At 35.5% G+C, this 26,656-nt stretch overlaps 1 protein-coding gene and 1 pseudogene across 1 annotated transcript; both read right to left on the bottom strand.

Annotated features, from left to right (window-relative positions):
- Window positions 1-1,799: 1,799 nt before the first annotated feature.
- Window positions 1,800-6,002, bottom strand: LOC108997746 (annotated as a pseudogene).
- A 1,406-nt stretch (window positions 6,003-7,408) lies between these two features.
- On the bottom strand, window positions 7,409-9,193 carry LOC108997731 (berberine bridge enzyme-like 18). The gene has a single exon (XM_018974107.1). The coding sequence runs from the start codon at window positions 9,191-9,193 to the stop codon at window positions 7,580-7,582; it is 1,614 nt and encodes a 537-aa protein (XP_018829652.1). The 3' UTR covers window positions 7,409-7,579.
- Window positions 9,194-26,656: the final 17,463 nt, after the last annotated feature.

Raw genomic sequence — 26,656 nt, forward strand, 5'->3', positions numbered from 1 at the left:
ATACAAACCCTCTTCTTCTTGCTTGAAGTGTTCACAATCGTGAGGACAACTTTCCCAAATTAATTCATTGGTTCTAAAACTGTTGCAAATAGGTCCTTCTTGATATCCCATCTTCTTTGCCTTCTGCACAATGATAGTGTAAGAGCCCTCATCGATCGGAACGAATTCCTCCTTGTAATTCACTTCCCAGCCTAAAACACTCAAATCCCAGACAAATGTGCTTCCAACCTGCCACCATTTTTAATCTTTTATCAAAGCTCCAAGTAACATCAATCCATGTTAACATCAAGAGTAAAAGAACCATATTTGGTTCCTCCAATGGGTTCAGTTGATCCAGCCTTCATTATGAGTTCTGAAGCCATGCTGTCTTTGCCGGAGAACTCATAATCATTCTCCTTCTTGAAGCCGCCGTAGTTTTCAGGAATCCTCCATCGGAATGTACCTATGCAATGAAGAATCGGGTTAACTTTGTCAACTTCGAATGGGTAGGAAATATAAGCAACTGTCAACAATTTCCAGAATTTTCCCTTTTTTAGGATATCTCATATATTTTAGCCTACTTTAAAAGTGAGAAAGTTTCATGTAGTAAAAATTCTAATTATTTAATTTGAATTTCCTGGCTCAAATTTAAAAATTCTAGATAATAAAATAACCTAAGAATAATAGAGGATTTTAAAAATCAGAATTTTTATGTAGAATATTAACCCACCTAATCTTTACTTAAATCGCAAGATATCCATGCATAACGCGGTACAATATTGACAACAATGATCTGTGCTGACCATCATGATCTTCTTCTTCTTCTTTCTAATTGTTTTCCCCTTCTCACTGGCTAGCAGTGCCCATCAATGTCAAAAGTGCAGAAAACGAAAGCATTATTAGCTCTTATGACCGGAAATATGTTTCAAAGACTTCCTTTTTAAAATCTCATAATTAATTAATTAGCAATTCATCATGAGTCTCGCTCGATCATGTATTCATATATAACCAAATTATAAACCAACGGATCCAAAATATAATTGATATAAATAATGAGAAAGATTTGAACATGATAATCATGATCATGTCAGAAAATAAATATTGTTTTTGTATGATCTCCATGAACATATATGCATGTCTCATTAATATATATATATATATGTATCTGTGAAAATTAACCTGAAAAATTTACAATCCAGTGTGTGCGCGTACTGCATGTGTGTATCCATATATAGCCGTTAGCCGTGCATATTAAATGGAAGCTCAATAGGTGAAAATAGGTAGAGAAAAAGGCGTTATCGCCGAGTACATGCAATCTTTAATTTAGATATCATATAGATCTCTAAATGTCACCACTAATCACCAAGATGAAAGAGCCGGAATGCTTTGTTCAGTCCTGAAGAAATTAGTAGGATTGATCATAGTCTGTCTTGCCTTCCGTACTATTTGTTCCTATGTCAAGGTCCCTATAATTGATGTATGCAGCTCTTGGAGATTTCGAAACATAGGCAGCCATGTAACTGTACAGCCTCCTTATCCAACTTATATGCCCGCCCAGATGCTGCAATTCCTTCATCTTCCCAATTGACCAAGTATTGGATTTTGTAGATATTACCAGCTCTATGGGGGAAAGGAATTGCAGACTCCAAAATTTCTCTCATTTTCTGCCCATAGGGAGTGAAGATCAATAATGCTGTTTCTGCCTCTTTCTCATAAAATCTCACCCAAATCCCTTCCAAGCCAGCTTCGGGAATAGGTTCCATCACATAGATTTTGCATTGAAAAAGGGTCTTATTAGAGGAGTCCTGTTTAGTAGAACATCAAGGGTTGTTTAGCGCATGCCCATTCCTGAGCAGTCCACAATGGTTATCTAGTGCTAAGTAGGTAACTGCATTTGCAGTTACCAATTGAATGCAAATTAAATGCATTCATACTAATATTTGCCTATAAATTGAGGCTCCCAGCGAGAGCCTCAGACACAACAAGGAAGAAGAGAAAAGAGAGAGAGCTAGGACAGCTCTAAGAGAAAAGAAGAGAGTTGAGTGGAGTGGAGTTTGATCCTCCACTTCTGTAATATTTTCTTGTGTTCCACTATTTATTAGTGAAGCTCTTTTCTGTAGATGTAGGCAGTTAGCGAACCACGTTTAATTCTTGATGTCACTAAATGCGTGGGTGTGCTCTTTTATTTTCATTTTTATTTATTCCGCTGTGTTGATTTCCCCAACAAAATTGGCACCAGTAAACACAACGTAAATGAATAGATCTTCATGAATTTTGTTTACAACATGTTGCCACCGATAAACAAGCTTGGTTGCATTTTGTTCCAAGTTCCTATTAACTGTGAATACAGTCACAATTGATGGAACATGAACCAGCTTGCTTTTCCATGCAACAATGATTCCAAAACTGGACCCTCCATATAACGCCCCGCTCCCAGAGGTCCGGAGAGTTAGCTCTTAATACATAAAATTAACTTAAATAACACAACTATAAACTCTAGAAAAATCCCATAAAATATTAATACACTTAATCAAACCAAAAATCTAAGTTCCTCCATGGCGATAATAAAGAAATCCCCAATAACATAAATTAGAAATTCTCCAAAAACTCGAAAACATCCTCAACTCATAAAATCAAATACCCGAAAAATAAATCAGTTTACTAACTACGACTCTCAAATAAGCATTTGTACCCTTAGGCACTTATTCCACTACGATCATCACACGTTGCTAAACTTTCTACTCTTGCTCCCCAGCTGAACCATCAAAATTATCTGAAAAATATATGGAGATAAGGGATGAGTTATCAACAACTCAGTAAGCAGAGAACATATACCACTGTATAAACATGAGCATTTACAAAAACCAGAATGCAGAAAAAAACATTTTCATTTTTAGAGTGCGGAAGCAGAACATGTTATCGAAATATCAGAGCGAAGATTTAGAAATAATTTCATTCAAAATATTCTTTGGCATAGCATAAACGATCATCATCATCATCAGAACATCATATCAGAATAGAGGCCATGTATAACCCCCGTGGTAGGGTTGTGCATCTGCGGATAGCCAAGCAGAACATAAAACACTCTGTCACCAAGGTGTGCACTCAAACAGAGACCACTACTCTAACCCGTGGCAGGGCCGTATCCACTATTATTACCCGTGGTTGGGCCGTATCGACTATTATAACCCGTGGTTGGGCTGTATCCACTATTGTAACCCGTGGTTGGGCCGTATCCACTATTGCAACCGGTGGTTGGGCTGTAACTGAACAGAGCGGAAACAAAATCAAATTCAGAATCAGAGAGCCATGCCAAAGGTTTTCAAAAATCACATCTTATCCAAACAAAGTACTGAACAAAATCATATCACAACATAATTTATGCATAAAATTTAATATTCGCTCTCTTTTTCAAAGTTCAGAAACAGAATGTCAAAATTAAGCTCATGTCTACACCAGTCATGACAGAAAATACGTTCTTCTTAAACAGAATCTCATGAGTAATGCAGAACAAATATCTGAGGTTGTTTTCAAATTTCTTTTCATAGTAGAACATGCACATTTTCCAAAAAGGACCTCAGTTCATTTTATTTAATGCAAAGTCTAGCATAGGAACGCCGCTTACCTGGACTTCTTAGCTTTTCAGAAATTTCCTCAAAATGTCGATAATTAACAATCGTCACCTATCAAATAATCAAGTAATTCTCGTAAATTTTTAATCAATCACGTATTTCGGTATTTAAGCCTAAACTTATAAAATAACCTATTTAATTCCATAAAACCCTCAAAAGCCCAAAATATAACATCCCTTCCTAAAATTGGCAATGTCCATTTAATAACTTCGGCTAAAAACCTTTAAAAGTCTAACTTATTTACTATTGACGTGTATTATAAAATCTAATACCAGCTAATATAATTACACCAAAATATTTTAAATTACACAACGATCATATAATAAACCAAGTCATTGTAAAAATACAACATTACCGATTATCCTTTGAAAGAAATAACAATTTAAAGCATTTAAGAAACATATTTTACTAACATAATAAAAGACTTATCTGTCATCAAAAACCCTTCGTAAAAGTCAACCCAACCCAACCAAAAAATATAAACTCAGACCGCCTAAAGCCTTGGCTTGTAACTCAAGGGGTAAAATCGTAATATCCTAGATCTACGTTTCCCTAACCTTACGTAAAGATCAAAACACCTCAAAATACAGGGCAACAAATTACTGGAACCACAAATGCATGCAACGAATGCTAACTAAAATCGGAAATAGTTTTCAAGTGTGAAAAGAGGCAGTGACAAGGCTCACCGAGGAAGGAGCCTACACCAGGGATCCGATCGGAGCTGAGTGGCTTTGGTGGCAAATGCTGGCAGTTGGGTGGCGTGCTGATGAAGAACGCACAGCTGAACAGGGCTGAGGAAAAGTATTTAGCCAGCGGTTTGAGGTTGGCTGAGTGGTTTCGGCAGCGTGATAAGCAGAGGTATCATGCAGCGTCGGCGGTGAAAGGTGGTGCTAGTTGACAACTGGACAACTTCCGACTGTGGAGACTTATTCCTTGGCGTACACTACTGCTGCTGGCGGCGCTCGACTGGTTTGCTTTGAAAAGCAGCAAACGAAAAAGGAAAACAAATGCACTGTTTTCGGAGACGAAAACAGAGGTTTCTTCAATGGCTTGAACGATGGCTTAGGGCGGGACGCGACGGCAGCGTTGAGTCAGATTCGTGGGGTGCTGCTACGGGAAAGACGCTGGTGGCAACGACTGGATCGTGTTGTGGAAGAGTTTGGCAGTGAGACTACCCTTCGGTGGTGGTTGTGCGGTTTCACGTGGGGCTCGGGCAGTGGCTATAACCTGGTGGTAAGCATGGCTGTGTGCGTGAACCAAAGGTTGGGTGCGGCAGGGTGGTGAATGAGCTAGAGGGCGAGCGCTGTTTGCAAAGAGGAGGAAAAAAAAATATCCTGGGCTAAGGTTTCGCATAGGAGGGCAGCGACGGAAGCATTCTTCGGATACGAATATATATAAAAAATATATGTGGAGGAACAAGAAAAAAAAACCCTAGAGGAGGAGACGTGTGAGCGGATGAAGATGAGATGTGTGTGAGCATGCACGACGTGCACGAGAAAAACAAACTTACGGGAGAAATAAGAGATAAGGACTGAAAGAGAAATAAAACAAAAAAAAATGATACATGCGGAAAAAAATAAACAAATAAATAAACGTGTGCAGAAAATAAAATAAAAATCACTACTCAAGTCTGTAAAATAAAAAATTAAAATATCAAGCTCCAATAAAAAAATAAATAAAAATTTAAAAAAATATCTAAAGTCCAACTATACCAATTTGGGTCCGAGTGTTACACTCCACCTCCTCGAATGGCCCAAAACAAATCATCCCCCATGGATTTTCTGTCAAGGATTCTACCCTTGAGTCAATCATTTGTGCGTCAATAATATTATTTGCAGCAAGGCCATATTTGCGCATCAAGGTGCCATATCCTCCCCTACTGAAGTGTCCACCAACACCCACAGTCGGTCAAAGTTCGGCCCGAAAGTCAAAATTTATACTTTTCTCGGCAATCCTATAATAAACTTCACCAATAATGGCACCGGATTCAACCCAAGCCGTGCCATCTTCTGCATCAACACTAATTGATCGAAGATTTATCATATCGATTATGAGAAATGGAACATCAGCTACATAAGAAAGGCCCTCATAATCATGACCACCGCTTCTAACTCTGATTTGCAGGCCATTCTTTTGGGAACAATTAATGGCTGCTTGAATTTGGGAGACATACAATGGCATAACAATGACTAGAGGTTTCAGGGCGGCAGGTGTTGAGAATATGAGGAATTGGCGAGTGTAAATGACTTGAGAAATTGAGGAGGTACTGGAGTTTCCAGTATGAAGGGTCAGGCATTGAAGGAAGTCGTCATTAGTGTAAGCCGAAGTTGCCCATAGAAATGAGAAAAAAGCAAAAACAAATGCTAGCGCTGATGTCCTAAGAAACTTCATTCTCGTCTGTGTTTCTGCGCTAGAAATTGGATGCGAGCATCATTACATATTAATTTTGTGTTATGAGGAGGATCCACAACTTGTTTAGGAATTGGAAATTTAATGTACGTGAACGTTACGGCGGTATTATCTTTTGCATGTTGTATTTTCTAAGGTTAATTTGCAGACCATTCCAACATCCAGATTGGAGAGATGAATCGCCACAAGAAATTAAATAGGCCGGAACAGAGAAAATTCGAAGGTAGCGTACGTCTGCAAGTAGTAAAGTCCAAATTGCATGGCAACTTTGACAATATTGAACTTTGACAATGTAACTTGTCACTTTTCTTCACCAAATTTCTTTTGTGTAAATCTTGGATTCTTTCTAAATATTCATACATACATACATACATACGTCTATATATCTATATATATATATATGCATACATATATACATGATATGGATAGATCACACACAGACACGTGTGGATATAATATCAATAGTAGTCATTATAAGAAAACTATTTATTTATGTTAGGATATTTCCTAGGAAATTGATTATTTCCTGCTAAAATAAGTTAATTTATTTTCATTGCAAATAATCATTATCGTCTCAAATAATCAGTTATAAATGCTCATTTTGATTCTACTTCAAGACTTTATTAATTTTAAAGTAGTTCTCGAACAGCCTTTTCTTTAAGAAGAAGCAGCTTAATTAATATATTTTAATTGGCAATGCTTTAATTTAGAATTCTAGATAGTAAAATACCCTCAAGTATATATGGATATATAGAGCTCGTGTTTTTATCTAATATTATTTTTGTATATTTCAAATTATAAGCCACCTAATCATTTATTTTAATCGCAATTAATTTATCCATAGAAATATAATAGACAATGATCGTGGAATTTTTCCACCTTCTGCTAACCATATGTCAAATTTTTGTTGAAAAGGAAAGCATTTTTTAGTGGCGTGCTTCTCGTGACCGGCAATTGTCAGAGACCTTTTCTGTAGCTCTGAATATTATATATAATCGAGCTAAAGCCTCCTCGATAATGATATAAAATAAGATGAGATAAAATGATTTTAGAATAGTTGAATAAAATATTATTAGAATATTATTTTTTAATATTATTATTATTTTAAAATTTAAAAAAGTTGAATTGTTTATTACTTTTTGTGAAGAAATTTGAAAAAATTATAAGGATGAGATGAAATGATAGATTTATGTATCCAAACGAGGCTAAGAGCTGATTAGTGATGTAATTGAGTATCATTAATTCATAACCACCAAACCAATATATCAAAATATATAATTGACGTAAACGAAAACTATATATATATTATTAATGGAACATAAACATGTCACAAAATACAATATTTATTTTTCTTTATATATATATATATATATATGCATCATCATCAGCAGACTATATGCCTCAATTTGTGGAAACCCTTTTATTTTACAATGCACATAAAATATATATAGATATATAGCCTTTATGATATGTGCTTATTAAATGGAATAATAGGTAAAACATGATAGAGAGGATTTATTGTTGAGTACAATATCTTCTGTAATTAAAATCACCTCTGATCACCAGGATGAAAGAGCCGGGATGCTTTGTTCATTCCTGAAGAAATTAGTGGGATCGACCATGGTCTTCACATGAACCAACCTGTTAAAGTTGCTCTTGAAATATTTTGTACCCCATATACTTGCCCGTCTATAGCTTGTGTTGCCATCCTTACTATTTGTTCCTATGTCAAGGTCCCTATAATTGATGTATGCAGCTCTTGGAGATTTTGAAACATAGACAGCCATGTAACTGTAAAGCCTTCTGATCCAACTTATATGTCTCTCGGATGCCGCAATTCCTTCTTCTTCCCAATACACCAAGTGTTGGATTTTGTAGATGTTCCCAGCTCTATGTGGGAAAGGAATTGCAGATTCCGAGATTTCACTCATTCTTCCCCCATACGGACTCAGGATCAATTCTGCTTCCTCGGCTTCTTTTTGGTAAAATCTCTCCCAAATCCCTTCCAAGCCAACTTCTGGAATAGGTTCCATCACGTAGTCAGATTTTGCTTTGAAAAAAGTTGGTCTTGTTAGAGGAGTCCTGCTTAGCAGTACATCCAAGGATTCTCCACTTGGAAACCCGGCGAAGTAGAGGGTAGATTCAATCCAGCTCATTTCAGTGCAATCTTCTCTTACCAAACCCAGTTCAGGGAAGCTCTCTTGCATCAATGAAAGGAGATTATCTATCCCCCCGAGATACAAGGAATTAAATGAAGCTTGTATTGTTCTCCTCCCTTCTTGGCTAGAATTAGCAGCACTTAAGATGACGCGAATGAATAGGTCTTCATCAAGCTTGTCTGCAACATATTGCCACCGATGAACAAGCTTGGTTGCATTTTGTTCCAAGTTCCTATTAACTGTGAATACAGTCACAGTTGATGGAACATGGACCAGCTTGATTTTCCAAGCAACAATGACTCCAAAGCTCGCCCCTCCACCTCCTCGAATGGCCCAAAATAGATCTTCTCCCATGGAATCTCTGTCAAGGATTCTGCCCTTAACATCAATCATTTGGGCGTCAACAATATTATCTGCAGCAAGGCCATATTTGCGCAACATGGTGCCGTACCCTCCCCCACTGAAGTGTCCACCAACACCCACAGTCGGGCAAACTCCCGCCGGAAAGCCAAAGTTTCTACTTTTCTCGGCAATCCTATAGTATACTTCACCGATAATGGCACCGGCTTCAACCCATGCAGTTGCATTTTCTACATCAACATTGATTGAACGAAGATTTATCAGATCGATTATGACAAATGGAACATAAGAAACATAAGAAAGGCCCTCATAATCATGACCACCGCTTCTAACTCTTATTTGCATGCCATGTTTTTGGGAACACTTAATGGTTGCTTGAATTTGGGAGACATGCAATGGCGTAATAATGACTAGAGGTTTCGGGGTGGCAGGTGTTGAGAATCTAGGATTTCGTATGGAGAATTCCAATACAGATGAATATGAGGAATTGAATGGGGTGTAAATGACTTGAGAAATTGAGGAGGTGGAGTTTCCAGCATGAAGGGTCAGGCATTGAAGGAAGTCTTCATGAGTGTGAGCAGAAGTTGCCCATAAAAATGAGGAAAGAAGAGTAATAACAAATGGAATAAGCACTGAAGAGCTAACGGGCTTCATTTTTGTTTGTGTTTCTGTGCTAAAAACAGGATGCGAGCTTCCTTATTTATAGTGTTATGAGGAGATATAGTATACGTAATTTGTTGAATACTTGCAAATTTCGTACATAGAAAGAGAGAAAATTCGAAGCTATCGTGCACGTAGTAATGCCCAAATTGCATGGTATTTGACAAAACATGGAACTTTGACAAACTTAATCGTACGTCGTGAGTACGTACTTTTCTTCAGCAAATTAATTGTCTTGCATGCGTGATCATGTATATATCGACCTACGTGATCATGTATGTTTCAGTTTTCACGACCGTAATGTCGGGTTTATTTTTGACATTCTTGTTTAATATGGGTCAAAACAGGAGCCATGCGGTGGAATAGTCAAAGCTCAGCCTCCGAAAATGTCACGATCTTTCCCTATTTAATGAAGATTCTAAAAGCTAAGGGACATTACCATCTTAATTTCTTTCTTTTCTTTTTTAGTTCACACTACAACATCTTAATTAGTTCACACTACAACAAATTGTGTAACTAGTAACTTATAATAGTTATAGTAACTTATAATAGTAACTAGTAACTAGTTACTATAGTTACGATAACTTGTATAGTTATCATAACTTATAATAATTGCACTGAAGTAGCTATAGTAACTATTTTAACTATAGTAGTTATGATAACTTGTATAGTTATCAAAACTTATAATACTTACACTGTAGTAGCTACATAACTAATAACTACTATATATATTAATTATTTTCACTTGTATAGTTATTATAACTTATAATACTTACACTGTAGTAGCTATATAACTAATAACTACTATATATATTAATTATTTTCACTTGTATAGTTATTATAACTTATAATACTTACACTGTAGTAGCTATATAACTAATAGCTACTATATATATATTAATTATATTAAGATGTATAGTTATCATAACTTATAATAGCTATAACTACATAGTAACGATATAATACTACATTGTAGTAGCTATATAGCTAATATCCACTATATCTATATTTATATTAATTATATTAATTTGTATAGTTATCATAACTTATAATAGCTATAGCTATATAGTAACTATATAATACTTACAATGTAGTAGCCATATAATGTATAACTACTATAGTTAGTAACTACTATAGCTATATAGTAACTATATATAATACTTATGCTGCATTTATATAACTACTAACTATAGTTAGTGTTATAATATTATATAAACTATAGGAGTATAGTTATCATAACTTATATATAGTACCTATATAATTCAACTATTGTAATTATACTAAGTACTTAGAGTATTGGCATTGGACTCGTCAAATGAGTTCAATCTTCAAAATTTGATGAATTCATGTTTAAAATCACTGCATTGGATTCACCAAATATTAAATGATGAAACTTTGACGAATTATGCATTCCAATTCATCTTCAATCGCTATATAGCTAATATCCACTATATCTACATTTATTTACTTAAATTATTGTTTCCCAATTTTGAGCCACAATATATTTAAGTATCAAATTAAATTATTAATTAACATATAGTTAGTATAATTTTAAAATATGAAAAAAATAAATTAAAAATATTTTTATTAAAAAAACCATATTATATTATTATTTTGATGAATCTAATGGCTAATTCAATGTGGGGTTATGGATAGGGAGGTTTTGAGTTTATGGAAAATATGTACTTTTCATCAAATTTTGAAGATGAAAATGATGAATCCAATGTTAATGCTCTTAGTATGTACTTAGTGTAATAGAAACAATATATTTAAAAAAAATATACTAAATATATTATTAAAAGTATTATAATACTATTATTAGTTTCATTTTTATACTTTTGTACTTTGTAATATTATTATTACTATATATTATTATTAGCAATATAATTATAAATATAGTAATATAAAAACCGTTCGAACGGATATTTATCCAGTTCGAACGAGACGCCACGGTCATTATAGACCCAGTTCGAATACAATGAAACAAAACTCTCTCATTCGAACACCGAGAGCCTCCGAGTTCGCTCCTTAACTCCGCCGCGAAAACCGCCACTCAACCGCCGTAGGAACCCCACATTTGAACTTCTAAGAGGTATGGGTCAACTCTCCACCTCTATTGTTTAGTTTTTTGCACGAATGGGATGTGTTTGGGGGTATGGATTTCGAATCCGAAATCCAACCATTTTGGTGTATTCCATGGAAATAACATCAAAATAATCTGTATAAATGATTGGAATTCACTCCTTAATCATTTCTCCCTATTAAAACAAAGGATAACATCTAGATAGGAAGTTTTTCAGTTCGGGACTGAGTCGACTCAGCCATGGCTGTTTGGCTTCTTACGTTCGAACAAACTCTAGTCCGTTCGAACAAAATAAATTCGTTCAAATGAACAAAGAAACTCTATTCGAATGAACAAAACAGTCCATTCGAATAGAGTTTTCTAGTTCAAACAGACTATATTCTGTTCGAACGAATTATTTCAATTTAGTTCAATATACTATAATTCTTCAATAATATAATTTAAATATTATGGTTAATTATATTCTTACTTTCACTATGGTTAAACAGTATATCAATGGCATCCAGTGGAAGAAAACGTGCGAGAGATCAGCCCAGCCAAAGTAGTGGATCAGCAGCTCATGCTCCGGAGACAAGGCCTACACTTGTCGAGCATGAAGTCGTTTTGTCTGACTTCTCCAATCTTTCATGGAAGGGACAGAGCATACATTCCATCTTTACCGAGTGGGGATGGATACCGATCTATGAGCACCGGGGGACTGCATATCCAAAGATGGTCGATGAGTTCTACCGTGCCACAGGAGAACTTAGCGCTGATGCTCTGTTCTACACCACATCAATCTGGGGAGTGAGTATTAATTTCTCTCCCCGCATTATTGCTGAGTTCCTTGACATTCCTCGTATAGCCGACGCATATCCTGCAACGGCTACACGGGGACCAGAGGCTGCACCATCTGATTCCGACACACCGGCCGCATCTTCCACGCTAGCCCCGAATGTAGATTCGGATGCTATTTCGGATGGTAGTGAGGATGAGGATCTACCTGATGATGGTCTCACAGACGATCAAGTGCGTCAGCTAGTGCGAGACCCATCGGCTCCTCCATATGATGGGAGCAAGGTGATCCGACAGACTGATTGTATAGGATTTTTTAGAATGCTTAATTTGATTGTTGGCTATAACATCGATCCGAAAAAAATAAAGACTGATTTCGGGATCGATCGAGCCAGATTTTTGCTGCGGATAGCATGGGGGGATCCCATTGATCTGGCATTGTATTTATTCATCTGCATTCGATCGGAGTCACGCTTTTCCAGTGGCGATAGTCTACCATTTGCACTGCTGATATCTAACCTCCTACTCCGATCAGGGGTTACGGTGTCGGCCACTGAGCGGACGTCGCCACAGATGGGGCCCCTTAAAAAGATCACATTCAGCAAGAGCAAAGGGCACTTGTGGAAGACTGCACCAGAGCAGCCTAGTGATCCTCCCACAGATCCAGCTTCTAGTAGTGCTGCTGCTGTTGAGAGACAGCCTCCTGGGGCTACTTTGGATCAGGTACGAGCTCTATTTGTGGAGTTCGTTGAGCCCATCAGGAAGAAACTTAGGGATCTGGAAGGATCTATTAAAATGTTACAAGAGGATGTTGATATACTAAGGAATCAATAATTATGATCGTTTTAGTTATTATTATACTTTTTTATGTTGTATTGAACATTATATATTTGAGATGTAATTAATGTTTGGTTTTTATTTCTCGTGTTTACTACTTTGTTTATTTTTTCCATTTTACTTGCCATTCATGATAATATAAAAAATGACAATATCTTTAAAGTTATATTTATATAAATTTAACATAAAAGAAATCATTATAAAGTTTTGAAGTTAATTACATAAAAGTAATTTATAAATGTTTTAACTCTCCGCAAATCATAATATATAATATATACAAATTTTTATATTTTGAAAATGATAACAAATTAATGGAAAAAATATTTATTACTTTAATGGAAAAATATATGCACAAATCCATACTAATAAAAAAATTAATTGAATCTCTATCCGTTCGAACAAAGAAATTTATGTTCGAACGATTGTTAACTTACCCCGGAAAAAATAAATTAATTTCCTGCCAATATTATTATTCGAACAAATTATATACTGTTCGAACGGACATTAATTCTATGTTCGAATCTATTTTGTTCCATTCGAACGGTTTTCTTTTTTTGAGACTATTTTGTTCGTCACAAAATATCTTGTTCGAATGGATATTTTTCCATTCGAATGAATTTAGTAGCTCAGGCATTTTTGGAGACGAAAGGTAAATTTCGTCTCTAAAAATGACTTTTAGGGACGAAATAAATTTTGTCCCTAACAAATTTTGTCCCTAAAAGTCAAATTTCTTGTAGTGTCAAACTAACCCGGTACGAGTAGTGAAAATAAGTTTAAAATAGTAATTAATTAATAAATCATTTTTTTTTGCTGAATTATCTATTATTTTTTACGATGATCATTCAAAGAGATCAACAACCTGATCTGCCTTTGCTCATTAGGACTTTGATCATGTACGTTTGAAGCGTAATTTCGCGTGCATGGATCTTTCACTTCATCAATCTTATTAAAAGTTAGGAAAATGATAAATACACAACAGGCATTTTATAATCATTTTTTAAATATATAACATTTTTATAAAATAATTATAAAAATATTATCACCTTGCAAAAATACCTTTACTTTAAATCATGATTATGAAAAAGAGTAATACTATATTATATTTATCATCTATTTTCTCATCATCCCATAATGTACTGGCATTAAATGATTGGAGACTATTTATTATATTTTATTTATGAATCTATAATTTAATATCACTTCATAAGATAATTAGAGGATGATCATAAAAAAAATAGATGACGAGTAAAGTTTTTCTTATGAAAATGATTGTCTTTATTGTTACTGAAATCATGATGAGTTTTATCGCTTCTAGAATGCTTAAAAAAATAAATAGGAGAAAGTCATCTCATAGAATTTTTATAAATTATTTATATATAGATATATATATATATATATATGAGAAGGAAAATTTTATATACTAGACTACCATCTTATTTTCATATCACAAAATAAGATGTGACACATTTATTACGGTAATAAATATATCATATCTTACTTAATAAGATAAAAATAGGATATATGAGAGTGTGGTATATAGTATTACTCTATAAAAACAAGCATAACCCGAATATAAAAGTAGTTCGTACGAGAATGCATTTAGTTAGGAACTAAAGATAAATACAAGGAATTCATAAAAATCAAAACCGCAGAAATCTACGGTCGGCACGTAAATAAAACATCAGGTAGATTTTATTTTCTGTTTATACCAAACAAAGTTACAAACATCAGAGGAAGCCTGTAGAATCCTGATCGAGAGCAGGCAACTCGGCCCATCGGAACCTATACCACCAAGCAAATAAGTGATCTATTAATTGAATACTTCTACGTACGCCTAATGCCATTAATTAACACGAAATATATATACAGTGGACCCTACGAACTTGTTATTTTCTTATATGATAGAGATGTTTACGTACGAATTTCTGCTTTCTGAATTTCCTTCTATATACTGCGAAACAATTGCGGAACACGCAAGGACTAGTTGAAAAAGTCCTCATTATGGAGATTAATGATCAGTGCATTATGCAACCTTCAAATCGATATATATATATATGAGAAATTTTATATAGAAGTTTTATATCACACACATTCATTTAATCAATATATGATTTGTCATTGTTGCTCTTCTATCCTAATGCTTAAATATGTGTATGTTTAAATATATTAGAATAATAAAAATGACAAATTACATGTTGATCAATTGGTAGTGTGTGGTGTAAAGCTTCATATATATATATATATAGTAGCATTTCTCATTTTTATATTAATAAAATCTTTCCGTATTTATAAAAAAAAAAGTCAGTATATTTTTCGAGAAATGAAATAAATAGATTGTCATGGCCAAGACAGTTTTTATTAAAGCAATCAGCTTATTAGCTTTGGCTGATATATATATAATATTAAAAAGAACAGTTCTTCTACATACAACCGGCAGTAAGGAACCGCCAGGTAATCGGTTATGCCACATCAACTGATACTAAAAAAAACAAAAAAACAAAGTTTTGATTTCAGTCGTCGTCTTCATGACAGGGGGAGCTATTTCACTTTAGACAAACAATTGAATAAGATTGGACATATCTATCCTTGGATTTAATTCATGAGAATTTTACAAATAGTTGAATTGTAGGATTAGTACTGGAAGACTTTAGAGGCCACGGAAGTTGAGCTTCAAAATTATTCACAAAACTGTCTAAGAAAAAAAGAAAAAAAAAACATTCCTTTCACCTTGGATCAAGATTTAAATCATGAAAATAATGTCTTAAGAAAGAAAGGAATTCTTTTTTCAATGCGTGCTCTCATCACGAGCTAGTTCTCATGGTGAATCTCTCGATGTCGTCCAAAAGAGATTTTTTTTTCTTCTTGTTGGGCTTCTTGTCAAGTGTGTGCTTTGAATCATTGGCTTGACCTCGGTCTTGTTACAAAATTGATGCACCATGGCCTCATCATGCTTTTGAATCCTCCACCCCAAACTCTCAGCCAACCCCAACATCTTGTCATTTTGCTCCTATGTGAACTTGGTCCTAAACCTCTTCTTCGAACAATGACCCACCTACTTTCCCTACTTGGATTTCACCTTCTTGATGATGGAAGTAAATCTGTCATTCTCCATTTTAATTTCATCCAAGGTGTAGAAAAAAAAAAGTAAAGAATTAGATAAATGGGTGTGGGGGAAGTGGCTGAGATTGAAATTCAGAAGAAAGAGTGGTTTGTGGCAGGTGGTTGGGACAGTGAAATTCCCAGTCTTATCTTCTTTCTTCAGCTTTGTCTAAGGAAAAAATCTAGGAAAAACAAAAAAACTCTTTTTTAGCTAAGCCTAACAAAATCAGAGAGATTGTTAGTCTTCGAAAGATCCTCAAGAAGTGGAGAAAGCTTCCCAACAAGTCAAAAGCAACGAGCAGCAACAAGAGCATAAAGTTTCGCAAAAGAACACTTTCTTTGTCAAATAATAGCTCTACTTGGGAAGTCTTCGCCATTAATGGAGTCCTGAAAGGCTATCTCGCCATTTGTGTTGGAGAAGAGCTAAAGAGATTTGTAATACCAACCGAGTGTTTGGGTCTCCAGGCTGTGAAATTCCCACCCACACCTATCTACTTTTCTTTTGAATGGTGAGAGAGAGCGAAAATGGTTATGAGGAGAGGGTGTCTAGATCGCAAGTGAAGCATAGTAAGAGTTGGTGGATGTCAAGCTAGGTTCTCGATGCCTGGGTTGTCATTATTTTTTATCAAAAGGTGTGCCAGTTCTGCAGTGTTTACACCAGCCAGTTACAACAAGCATTTTTCTAAAAAGAAATAAGTTTAATAATGAAACAACATCGTTTTGGAGAGTTTATATGGCGTCATTTCATTTTAGGTTTAATCATCCCCTGCCCTGCATCTCTGTGTCTCTTCCTCGTGCCTCTCTCAGGGAATACTTAGAGAGTGAGATGAGATAAGAATTTTGTAAATACTATTAAGATGGTTTGTAAATAATATTGAGATAGTTTGAATTAAGTATTTACTATATTTTGAAAAATGAGAAAGAAATAGTTGAATAAAAAATATTATAAAGTTATAATATTGTTATAATATTATTTTTATTTTGAGACTTGAAAAAGTTGAATTATTTTTTATTTTGAAGTTTGGAAAATGTGTAATGATTAGTTTGAAAAAGTTATAATGATTAGTTTGAAAGTGTTTGTGTTTGAGTGATGTTTGGGAAGGAGATGAGATTTGATGAGATGCAAATTATTTCAAAACAATCCCTTAGACTCTCTCAAACTCTCTCTTAACTCTCTCACTCAGTCACGGCATATTTGTAGCTCACGTCATCATTGTTGCAAAGTTCATTTCCTATTAGTCTCACCTTGTAAGTATCTCGTGGCCCGCCCTAAGTTTGAGATTCTAAAATACAAATTGTTTTATATTTTCAATGGATGATGGGGTTGGGTTTTGGATACTGTGGAGTTGGATTGTGTGATTTGGTTAGATGTTTTGTGTTTTATTTTTGAAAAAAGTTTTAGAGTTTCAATCCAAAGCCTAAATTAGTTAGGAGTTCGGACTGAATCCCTAGACTATTTTAGAGTGTCGAATTCAAGATCCTAAATAATCTAGGGACCCAATCCAAACCCCTAACCTAAATTAGGGTTTAGGTTAGGGGTTCAATTTGAAACCTCTAACCTAATCTATTTTGTGGTTTCACAATTGAAATGCCAAACTAGATTGGGGTTTCAATGTTGTACGGAAAACTTCAGGAAAAGAGACTCCATTTCAATCAACATTGGCTGCAACATTAGTAGTCTGACTTTGATACACCTTTAGTTTGTTAATTAATTATTTATTGTTTGTACTCATGTTATTTTCTTTTCGTAATTGACGTTCTTTTCTCTTTGAGACATCATATTATTCATATCCTCATTTTTTTGCCTTTTTTTTTTAGGTTTTATGATGTCACTTGGAGTTGGAGGGAGTTGGCGAATGATCTCTTATGTTGTTGACCTTTACTTTTTTAAAATGTATTTCAATTGTTCTAACATTGTTATTCATTCAAGTTATTTGACACTTTATAATAATTTTAAACAATAGGAGGTGCAGGAATTCACATCATTAATACAAGGGAACATGTCGGTCAAGCAATACATTGCCAGATTTATGAAGCTTGGAAGATTCGAGCCTCATTTGATTGCGGGTGGAAGCACAGAAAATAAAAGGATGATAACTGGAGCTAATAAAGGAAAAGGACATCGTGATTGGGGGACAAATGCCAACTATACTACTCATATATGGGAAGTGTGGTAGAAAACATGGGGCAAATGCATACTCGCTATAAGGGTCTTTTTCAAGTATGGTCAACCAGGCCAAATGATTAGAGACTTCTCCAATAATGCTCATGGAAGTGGAACTGCCCCAGCATTGATAGTAAAAAAAAAAACCCAAGACCCCAAGTACCAGCTCGAGTGTATGCAGTCACTCTAGAAGATGTGGAAACCTACGCTCTAGAGACATAAGAAGTTGGAGTTATCACTGGTATTTCTCTAGATGTCTATATCTTTGAGCTTTGAGCTTAGTTAAGATTAGTTTAACTATGGTTAATTGTAGTATTCCAGTATTGTCAATGTGAGATAATGTCAAGTTGTTGAGGTTTACAGCTTGTGCACTGTTTGATTGGGGTGCGCCACAATCTTTTGTGTCTACAACGTTTGCACAATACGTAGTTTGCAAACCAAAATGTTTCTCCAAAAGTAGTAGTGTAACGATTCCCGATGAGAGTAATGTTGCTTGTACTTGAGTAGTTAAAGAGTACCCTATAGAAGTAAAAGGAAAAATATTGAAGGTTGATTTGATGGTATTTTGTCTAATGGGAATTGATTTGATTTTGGGGATGGACTAGTTGTTCAGACACTATGCTAAGATAGACTATTGAAAAAGGAAAGTCGTGTTGGAGCCGCCCAAGGTTAATAAAGTAGGTTATGCGGGAGAGTCAATTATAGCCACCACACCAATAATTTCAACTTTATAAGTTAGGAGATGCATTGTTGAGAGTGCATCGACATATCTAGCGTTGGTAGTTGAGGAGTCTAGCTGGAATGGAGAGGTTCAGGGAATACCTATGGTAGAGGACTTTCTTGAAGTTTTTGCAGAAGATTTGCCTGGATTACCGCCAATTAGGGAGATGGATATAAGATTAAGACACCTTAGGCCTCATTTGGTTATACAAATGAGATGAGATGGGATAAGATAAAAGTTGAAAGTTAAATAAAATATTGTTATAATATAATTTTTTAATATAATTTTTATTTTGAGATTTGAAAAAGTTGAATTGTTTATTATATTTTGTGTGAGAGTTTGAAAAAGTTATAATGATTATATGAGATAAGATGATATTAGATAGTTTGGTTGGTCTAGCCAGACTTAAGAGCAAGAATTGTACACCAAACTTAGTAAATGTGAGTTTTGGCTTAGATAAGTGAAATTATTGGGACATGTGATATCCAGTGAAGGAGTAACTTTTGACCTCAGTAAGGTGGAAGCAGTGATGAATTGGTAAAGACTAACCAATGTACACAAAATTTGGAGTTCTACTTGGAAGGATGAGACTCGACTATTGGCATTAAGACCTCATGGGGAAGCGGAGTCAAGCTGTATTGCAAAAGCACGTGCCACTATCCCAATTTTGAGACTTCAAAGGTGTTGATTTCTTCCACTCATCGATATCGTCACCTTGAGGATGGACTGTCTACTAGTGAAGATGACGAAGTTGGACCCGAGATTGACCCTGAATTAGTCGTCAATACATATTATGACTCCGAGAACAACGAGATGTACTACGGGGAATGAAGGATGTTGGCTCATGGTGAGTATATTACATAATTGTTTAATCTATTTGTTTTGTGCATACCCTTCAATTTTGAGGATAAAATCTTTATTTAAGGTAAATATGCCATCCATTTGTGTATACCCTCCATTTGTTTAATCTATTTAGGTTTCACTTACACATGTCAAGCTTAGTACACATGTGAAGAAGGCTGAGTATAAAACAAGGTAAAACCATGCTTTCTTACAAAGTCTTACACCTTTTTTCCAAGCACCATACCTTGCCCCTCTGTAGCCTTGCACCAAGTCTACACAGCCCTCCATCAATTTTGAATTCAATCCTCCAAAGAAAAATGCTTAATACAGTCACTTGTCTCAAGCGCCGTGTAAACGGCTGCTGAGTTGGCAAAAAAACAAAACGCTGCATAAAAACAAGACCCTTCCCTCTCCTCCATCCCAAATCACCTACAAGACCTTCCTTCTCTCAACTCAGACCCTCACTGCATGACGGCAAGACCCTTCCCTCTCTTCCATCCCAAATCACGCTGCAAGAGATTCCCTCTCTCTCTCTATGGTAATACTGAAGCCGACCTTGCAAAAAGGGTCTAGCCGTTTGGAGCTGAATGGTCCTAGAAAGAGTGGAGGGATAGGCCAAGATCTTGGGTGGGGTTGGAGGCTCTTGAAATTATTTCAGGTGGGTAGCTCTGGAAATGATAGAGGAAGTTGCAGAACTTGTCGGGAATAAAGATTTCAAGGTATCTGTGATGGCCTCAGAGTCTAGACTTGGTGGAATGAAGGTTGAATTGTCATCTGGGTTCTCAGCTAATTCCCGATGGAGCTGAAGTTGTAGCCAGAAGATAATGATTGTTCTACTATTTTCATTTCTGTTGTGCCTGCATCTGGGTCTGGTTGTTTCTGGGTTTTGCATAGCCTCTGGTTTGGTCAAAAATATCTCTGTTGAGTGCTTTTGTTTGGTGAGAAGTTTATGCGTTCCCCATTTGGTTGAAGGTGTTGGGGGTATTGGCCAAGGCCTTGTTCTTCTGGTTCTTCTAATGTATGAAGAAGGGAAAAAAAAATTATCCAACAGATAAATCTATTCAAAATTCTTGGATGAAAAACATAGAAAGAGAGACGAGAAAGAAAAAATATATATAAAAAAAAAGGCAAGGAAAAAAGAAACTGAAAGAGAGATGAGAAAGAAGAAACTGAATAAGAAAGAAAATTTTACGGGGAAAGATAGAGAGAGAGAGAGAGAGAGAGAGAGAGAGAGAGAGAGAGAGAGGGTATGGTTTGTTTTTGTCGTTTTTACTTTTTTTTTTATTCCTACGTTTACCTACCGCTTGCATATACTAACTGTGCCTAGCAAAATTGACCCTCCAAAACCGCCCAACACACTCCATATGATGCATGCCTTTTCACACACCATTGCACTCCTCACAAGCAACCGAAACCAACCATGCTTGGCATGCCTGCACAGCCCATACCCTGCCCCAAGTTGATAGCTTTTCAAGCCAACAAAATCCCTTTTCACTCAAGCAACCCGCCCCTCTCTCATGCCTCTCGGTTTGCTTGAATCCTTTGCATCTAATCACTTGTCTAACTTCACAAACAACAAGCATTTCAGCCCATGCCCTGCCTTGTACCAAAACCCCGTCCCTCTCATCTCAAGTTTCTTTTATTCCCACATCCACCCTTGGTCATCCTCACTTACATAAGATAAGCACAACAAACTTCGCACAAAAGAGAAACCAAGTGTGAGAGAAAGGATAGAAGGGGAGCAAGCTTTTTCTCTTAGTGCTAATTTTGGTAAGCCCTCTTTCCTCATCTTTCTCTTATATTTTTTATACTCAAGTTAGGAACATGTTAGCATGTGTGTTGGAAGGATTTTCTTTAAGTGATATAGTTGATTTTGGTGAAGTTGGTATAGTCTCAATTCAGTTAGCATGAGTCTTTTGGTGATTTGGGCATTTGAAGTGCCATGTAGCCGTAGGACTTGCTTGGTAAATTCAGTTTTCATAAGCTTAGAATTTGCTTTTGGTATTAAGATTTATGATCCTTACCTAAGGTTTCCATATTAGAAGTTACATGAAACAAAAAGGGTAACAAAAGCATCTCAGTTAGCCACTTTGTTACAAGTATTGTTGACTCAAAATCTTAGTTCTAATGATGATTTTTGTGATTTGTATGGTGAAAGTAGTCTCGGTTTTGGGCTTGTGAATTGAGGGTATTGTTCAAATATGAGAGATTTTGGGTGTTGGAAGCTATTAAATAGCATATTCATTTATGCCTATCTCGGTTGAACTTTGGCTTATGTATATGACTTTGTCACATGTGTATTTTTGGATTAGTATGAAGATTAGTGTCTTAGAACTTTCAAGAAATGTAGTTTGAAAACATGTTAGAATCTTGGATCACCTTGAAGATTTTAGAACCTAATGAACATTACAAACAAAGCATACTACACATGGATCTTGGAATGATGTTCTTGAGTTTAAGTTTTACTAAAGTAGACTTTTATGTCTTGAATGATGTTAACAACTCCTATTTAAGCTTGTAACAAGAGTATATTGCTTGATTATAAATTTGTATTAGAGGATCATAAGAATAGAAGATAGTTTGCAAAGTTTTGCAATAGTACTCATGTTTCGGCAAAGGCTAGATTTTTTTTGTATTAAATGGTTTCCCTTTCCAAGTATATTTTAGCTAGATGTAAATGCTTGATTTTAACACTTGTTGGATTAATTTTGGTCATGATTATACCAAAAGCTTTGCTTGCCATGTAGTGCTAGGTTGTAACTGTAACGCCTCGTTCCCGGAGGTCCGGAGAGTTAACTCTTAATACCTAAAATCAACTTAAATAATACAACTATAAAGTCCAGAAAATTCCATAAAACATTAATCCAGTTAATTAAACCAAATATCTAAGTTCCTCCATGGGGACAATAAAGAAAACCTCAATAACATAAATTAAAAACTCTCCAAAACTTGAAATTATCCTTAACTCATCAGATAAAAAAAATAACCGAAAAATAAAATCAATCTACTAACAATGACTCTCAAATAAGCACTTGTACCCTCAAGTACTTATTCCACTTCGATCATCACACCTTGCTAAAACTTCCTACTCTTGTTCTCCAACTAAACCATCAAAATTATCTGAAAAATATATGGAGATAAGGGGTGAGTTATCAACAACTCAGTAAGCAGAGAACATATACAAGTGTATAAACATGAGCATTTACATAAATCAGAATGCAGAACAAAACATTTCCATTTCAGAGTGCGGAAGCAGAACATGTTATCAAAATATCAGAACGAAGATTTAGAAATAATTTCATTCAAAATATTCTTTGGCATAGTATAAATGATGATCATCATCATCAGAACATCATATCAGAACAGAGGCCATGTATAATCCCTGTGGTAGGGTTGTGCATCTGCGGATAGCCAAGCAGAACATGAAACACTCTGTCACCAAGGTGTGCACTCAAAACAGAGACCACTACTATAACCCGTGGCAGGGCCGTATCCACTATTATTACCCGTGGTTGGGCCGTATCCACTATTATTACTCGTGGTTGGGCCGTATCCACTATTATAACCCGTGGTTGGGCCGTATCCACTATTGTAACCCGTGGTTGGGCTGTATGCCACTATTATCACCCGTGGCAGGGCCATAACTGAACAAAACGAAAACAGAATCAACTTCAGAATCAGAGAGTCATGCCAAAGGTTTTTAGAAATCACGTCTTATCCAAACAGAGTACTGAACAAAAATCTTCGGAACAGAACAAAACCATATCACAACATAATTTATGCACAAATTTCATATTCACTCTCATTTTCAAAGTTTAGAAACAGAATGTCAAAAATAAGCTCATGTCTACACCAGTCATGACAGAAAATACTTTCTTCTTAAACAAAATCTCATGAGTAATGTAGAACAAATATCTGAGGTTGTTTTTAGAATTCTTTTCATAGCAAAACATGCACATTTTTTTTAAAAAAGGACCTCAGATCATTTTATTTAATGCAAAGTCTAGCATAGGAACCCCGCTTACCTGGACTTCTTAGCTTTTCAGAAATTTTCTCAAAATGTCGATAATTAACAATCGTTACCTATCAAATAATCAAGTAATTTCCGTAAATTTCCAATCAATCACGTATTTCTGTATTTAAGCCTAGGCTTATAAAATAACATATTTTAATTCCTCAAAACATAAAACCCTCAAAAGCCCAAAATATAACATCCCTTCCTAAAATTGGCAATGTCCATTTAATAACTTCGGCTAAAAACATTTAAAAGTCTAACTTATTTACTATTGACGTGTAATTATAAAATCTAATACTACCTAATATAATTACACCAAAATATTTTAAATTACACAGTGATCATATAATAAACTAAGTCATTGTAAAAATACAACATTACCGATTATTCCTTTGAAAGAAATAACAATTTAAAGCATTTAAGAAAAATTTTTTACTAACATAATAAATGACTTATCTGCCATCATAAAACCCTTCGTAAAAGTCAACCCAACCCAACCGAACCGAAAAATATAAACTCAGACCACCTAAAGCCTTGGCTTGTAACTCAAGGGGTAAAATCGTAATATCCTAGATCTAAGCTTCCTAACCTTACGTAAAGAGCAAAATACCTCAAAATGCAGGGCAACAAATCACTGGAACCACAAAGGCATGCAACGGACGCTCACTAAAACCGGAAATAGTTTTCAAGTGTGAAAAGAAAGAGGTAGTGACAAGGCTCACCGAGGAAGGAGGCTACACCAGGGTTCCGATCGGAGCTGAGTGGCTTCGGTGGATATGCTGGCAGTTGGGTGGCGTGCTGATGAAGAACGCACGGCTGAACAGTGCTAACGAAGAGTATTTAGCCAGCGGTTTGAGGTTGGCTGAGTGGTTTCGGCAGCGTGATAAGCAGAGCTAAGTAATGACAGAGAGAGAGCAACCGTGAGGGAGAGAGGGAGTAAACTGAGAGATAGGGAGAGGGGGTTTACGTATCATGCAGCGTCGGCAGTGAAAGGTGGTGCTAGGTGACAACTGGACGACTTCCGACTTCCGACTGTGGAGACTTATTCCTTGGCGTACACTACTGCTGCTGGCGCCGGCGCTCGGCTGGTTTGCGTTGAATAGTAGCAAACAGAAAAGGAAAAAAAAATGCTCTATTTTCGGAGACAAAAAAAAGAGGTTTCTTCAATGGCTTGAACGATGGCTTAGGGCGGGACGCGACGGTAGCATTGAGTCTGATTCGTGGGTTGCTGCTACGGAAAAGACGTTGGTGGCAGCGACTGGATTGTGTTGTGGAAGAGTTTGGCAGTGAGACTACCCTTCGGTGGTGGTTGTGCGGTTTCTCATGGGGCTCGGGCAGTGGCTATTATCTGGTGGTAAGCATGGCTGTGTGCGTGAAACAAAGGTTGGGCGCGGCAGGGTGGTGAATGAGCTAGAGGGTGAGCGCTGTTTGCAAAGAGGAGGAAAAAAAAACAATGTTGGGCTAAGGTTTCGCGTAGGAGGGCAACGGCGGAAGCTTTCTTCGAATACGTATATATATAAATATATATAAGTGGAGGAACAAGAAAAGAAAAACCCTAGAGGAGGAGACGTGTGAGCGGATGAAGATGAGTTGTGTGTGAGCATGCACAACGTGCACGAGAAAAACAAACTTACGGGAAAATAAGACATAAAGACCGAAAGAGAAATAAAACAAAAAAAAAAAATGATACATGCAGAAAAAAAATAAACAAATAAATAAACGTGTGCAGAAAAATAAAATTAAAAAAAAATCACTACTCAAGTCCCTAAAATAAAAACTTAAAATATCAAGCTCCAATAAAAAAGTAAATAAAAACTAAAAATATCTAAAGTCCAACTATACCAATTTGGGTCCGAGTGTTACAGTAATGAACAAGGGGAAACAAAGAATGAGTCATGGTTGTGATGATTTTTTATAAAGATTGTTCTAATTATGGTCCTATTCAAATTTGAATATTTTGAAGTGAGATTAGCAACTGAACATGTTTGTGAGGTCATGTTTTAGAGTGTTAATCATGAGAAGTTTCGGGGTTAAGCATTCAAGCATAATTTAGGTTCAAATCCTCACTTAGAGTGTTCAAGTTATAAATTTCAAGGTTATGTATGCTTTTTTGGTTAGAAATTTAGAAATTCCAAGGTCAAAGTTAGAAATTTAGATTCAAATCCTCACTTAGTAAAATACTTCTTTTGGTTTAAGGTTGTGTTTTTTTAAGGATAGCCAATAGATGTTAATGTTATGAAAAGTAATTTTGGATTTTAGTTTATTCTAGTAACAGTCCATAATTAAACAAATTTTCTCCTACGATTATTGCATACTATTATATGCATATTACATGCTGTCTGTAATGAACCCCAGGGGGGGCGAAGGAGTATGTAACTTTGCGTTGCATGTTCCGACATTTTAGTCTCCATTAAATCCCAAGCAAGGGTAACTTGGTCATCTCATTTGACCAATTCTAGCTTCATGATTTGAAATATTTTGTTGTTTGAACTATTTGGAAAAGATTTAGAATAATTAAGAAAAAAAAAATTTATTTTAGTTTTACATATCTTATCTTAATTTTTTTTTTTTATTAACTGACTCCTTTAAAAAAAAATAAGAGCTAATGAATCAAAAATAGTTAACTAAGAATAAGAGATTTTTATTTATTTTTCTAGAATATACATACCAATATTCATGGATCATACCGTTCACTTTAATAATAATTCCTATGTCAATAGGGGTGTGACTTCTCATTTTTCCGAAGGCAACAAAAATCTTCGCCACATGTGGCTTTTCCTAGTATTTTATTGTAAACTATAGTTACGATTTTTTCTGTCAATCTATCTATTTAGCAAATAAATAACAGTTATATCTATCAATATATATGATCTTGGACCATCAATAATGACTTTTCTTTAGATCGTTCAACTACTTGATTG

Source organism: Juglans regia, chromosome 3 (genome assembly GCF_001411555.2).
Source record: "Juglans regia cultivar Chandler chromosome 3, Walnut 2.0, whole genome shotgun sequence".
Lineage (NCBI taxonomy): Eukaryota > Viridiplantae > Streptophyta > Magnoliopsida > Fagales > Juglandaceae > Juglans > Juglans regia.

Excerpts from the sequence above, each read along its gene's own strand:
- LOC108997731 (XM_018974107.1), bottom strand. The coding sequence starts at position 9,193 with ATGAAGCCCGTTAGCTCTTCAGTGCTTATTCCATTTGTTATTACTCTT.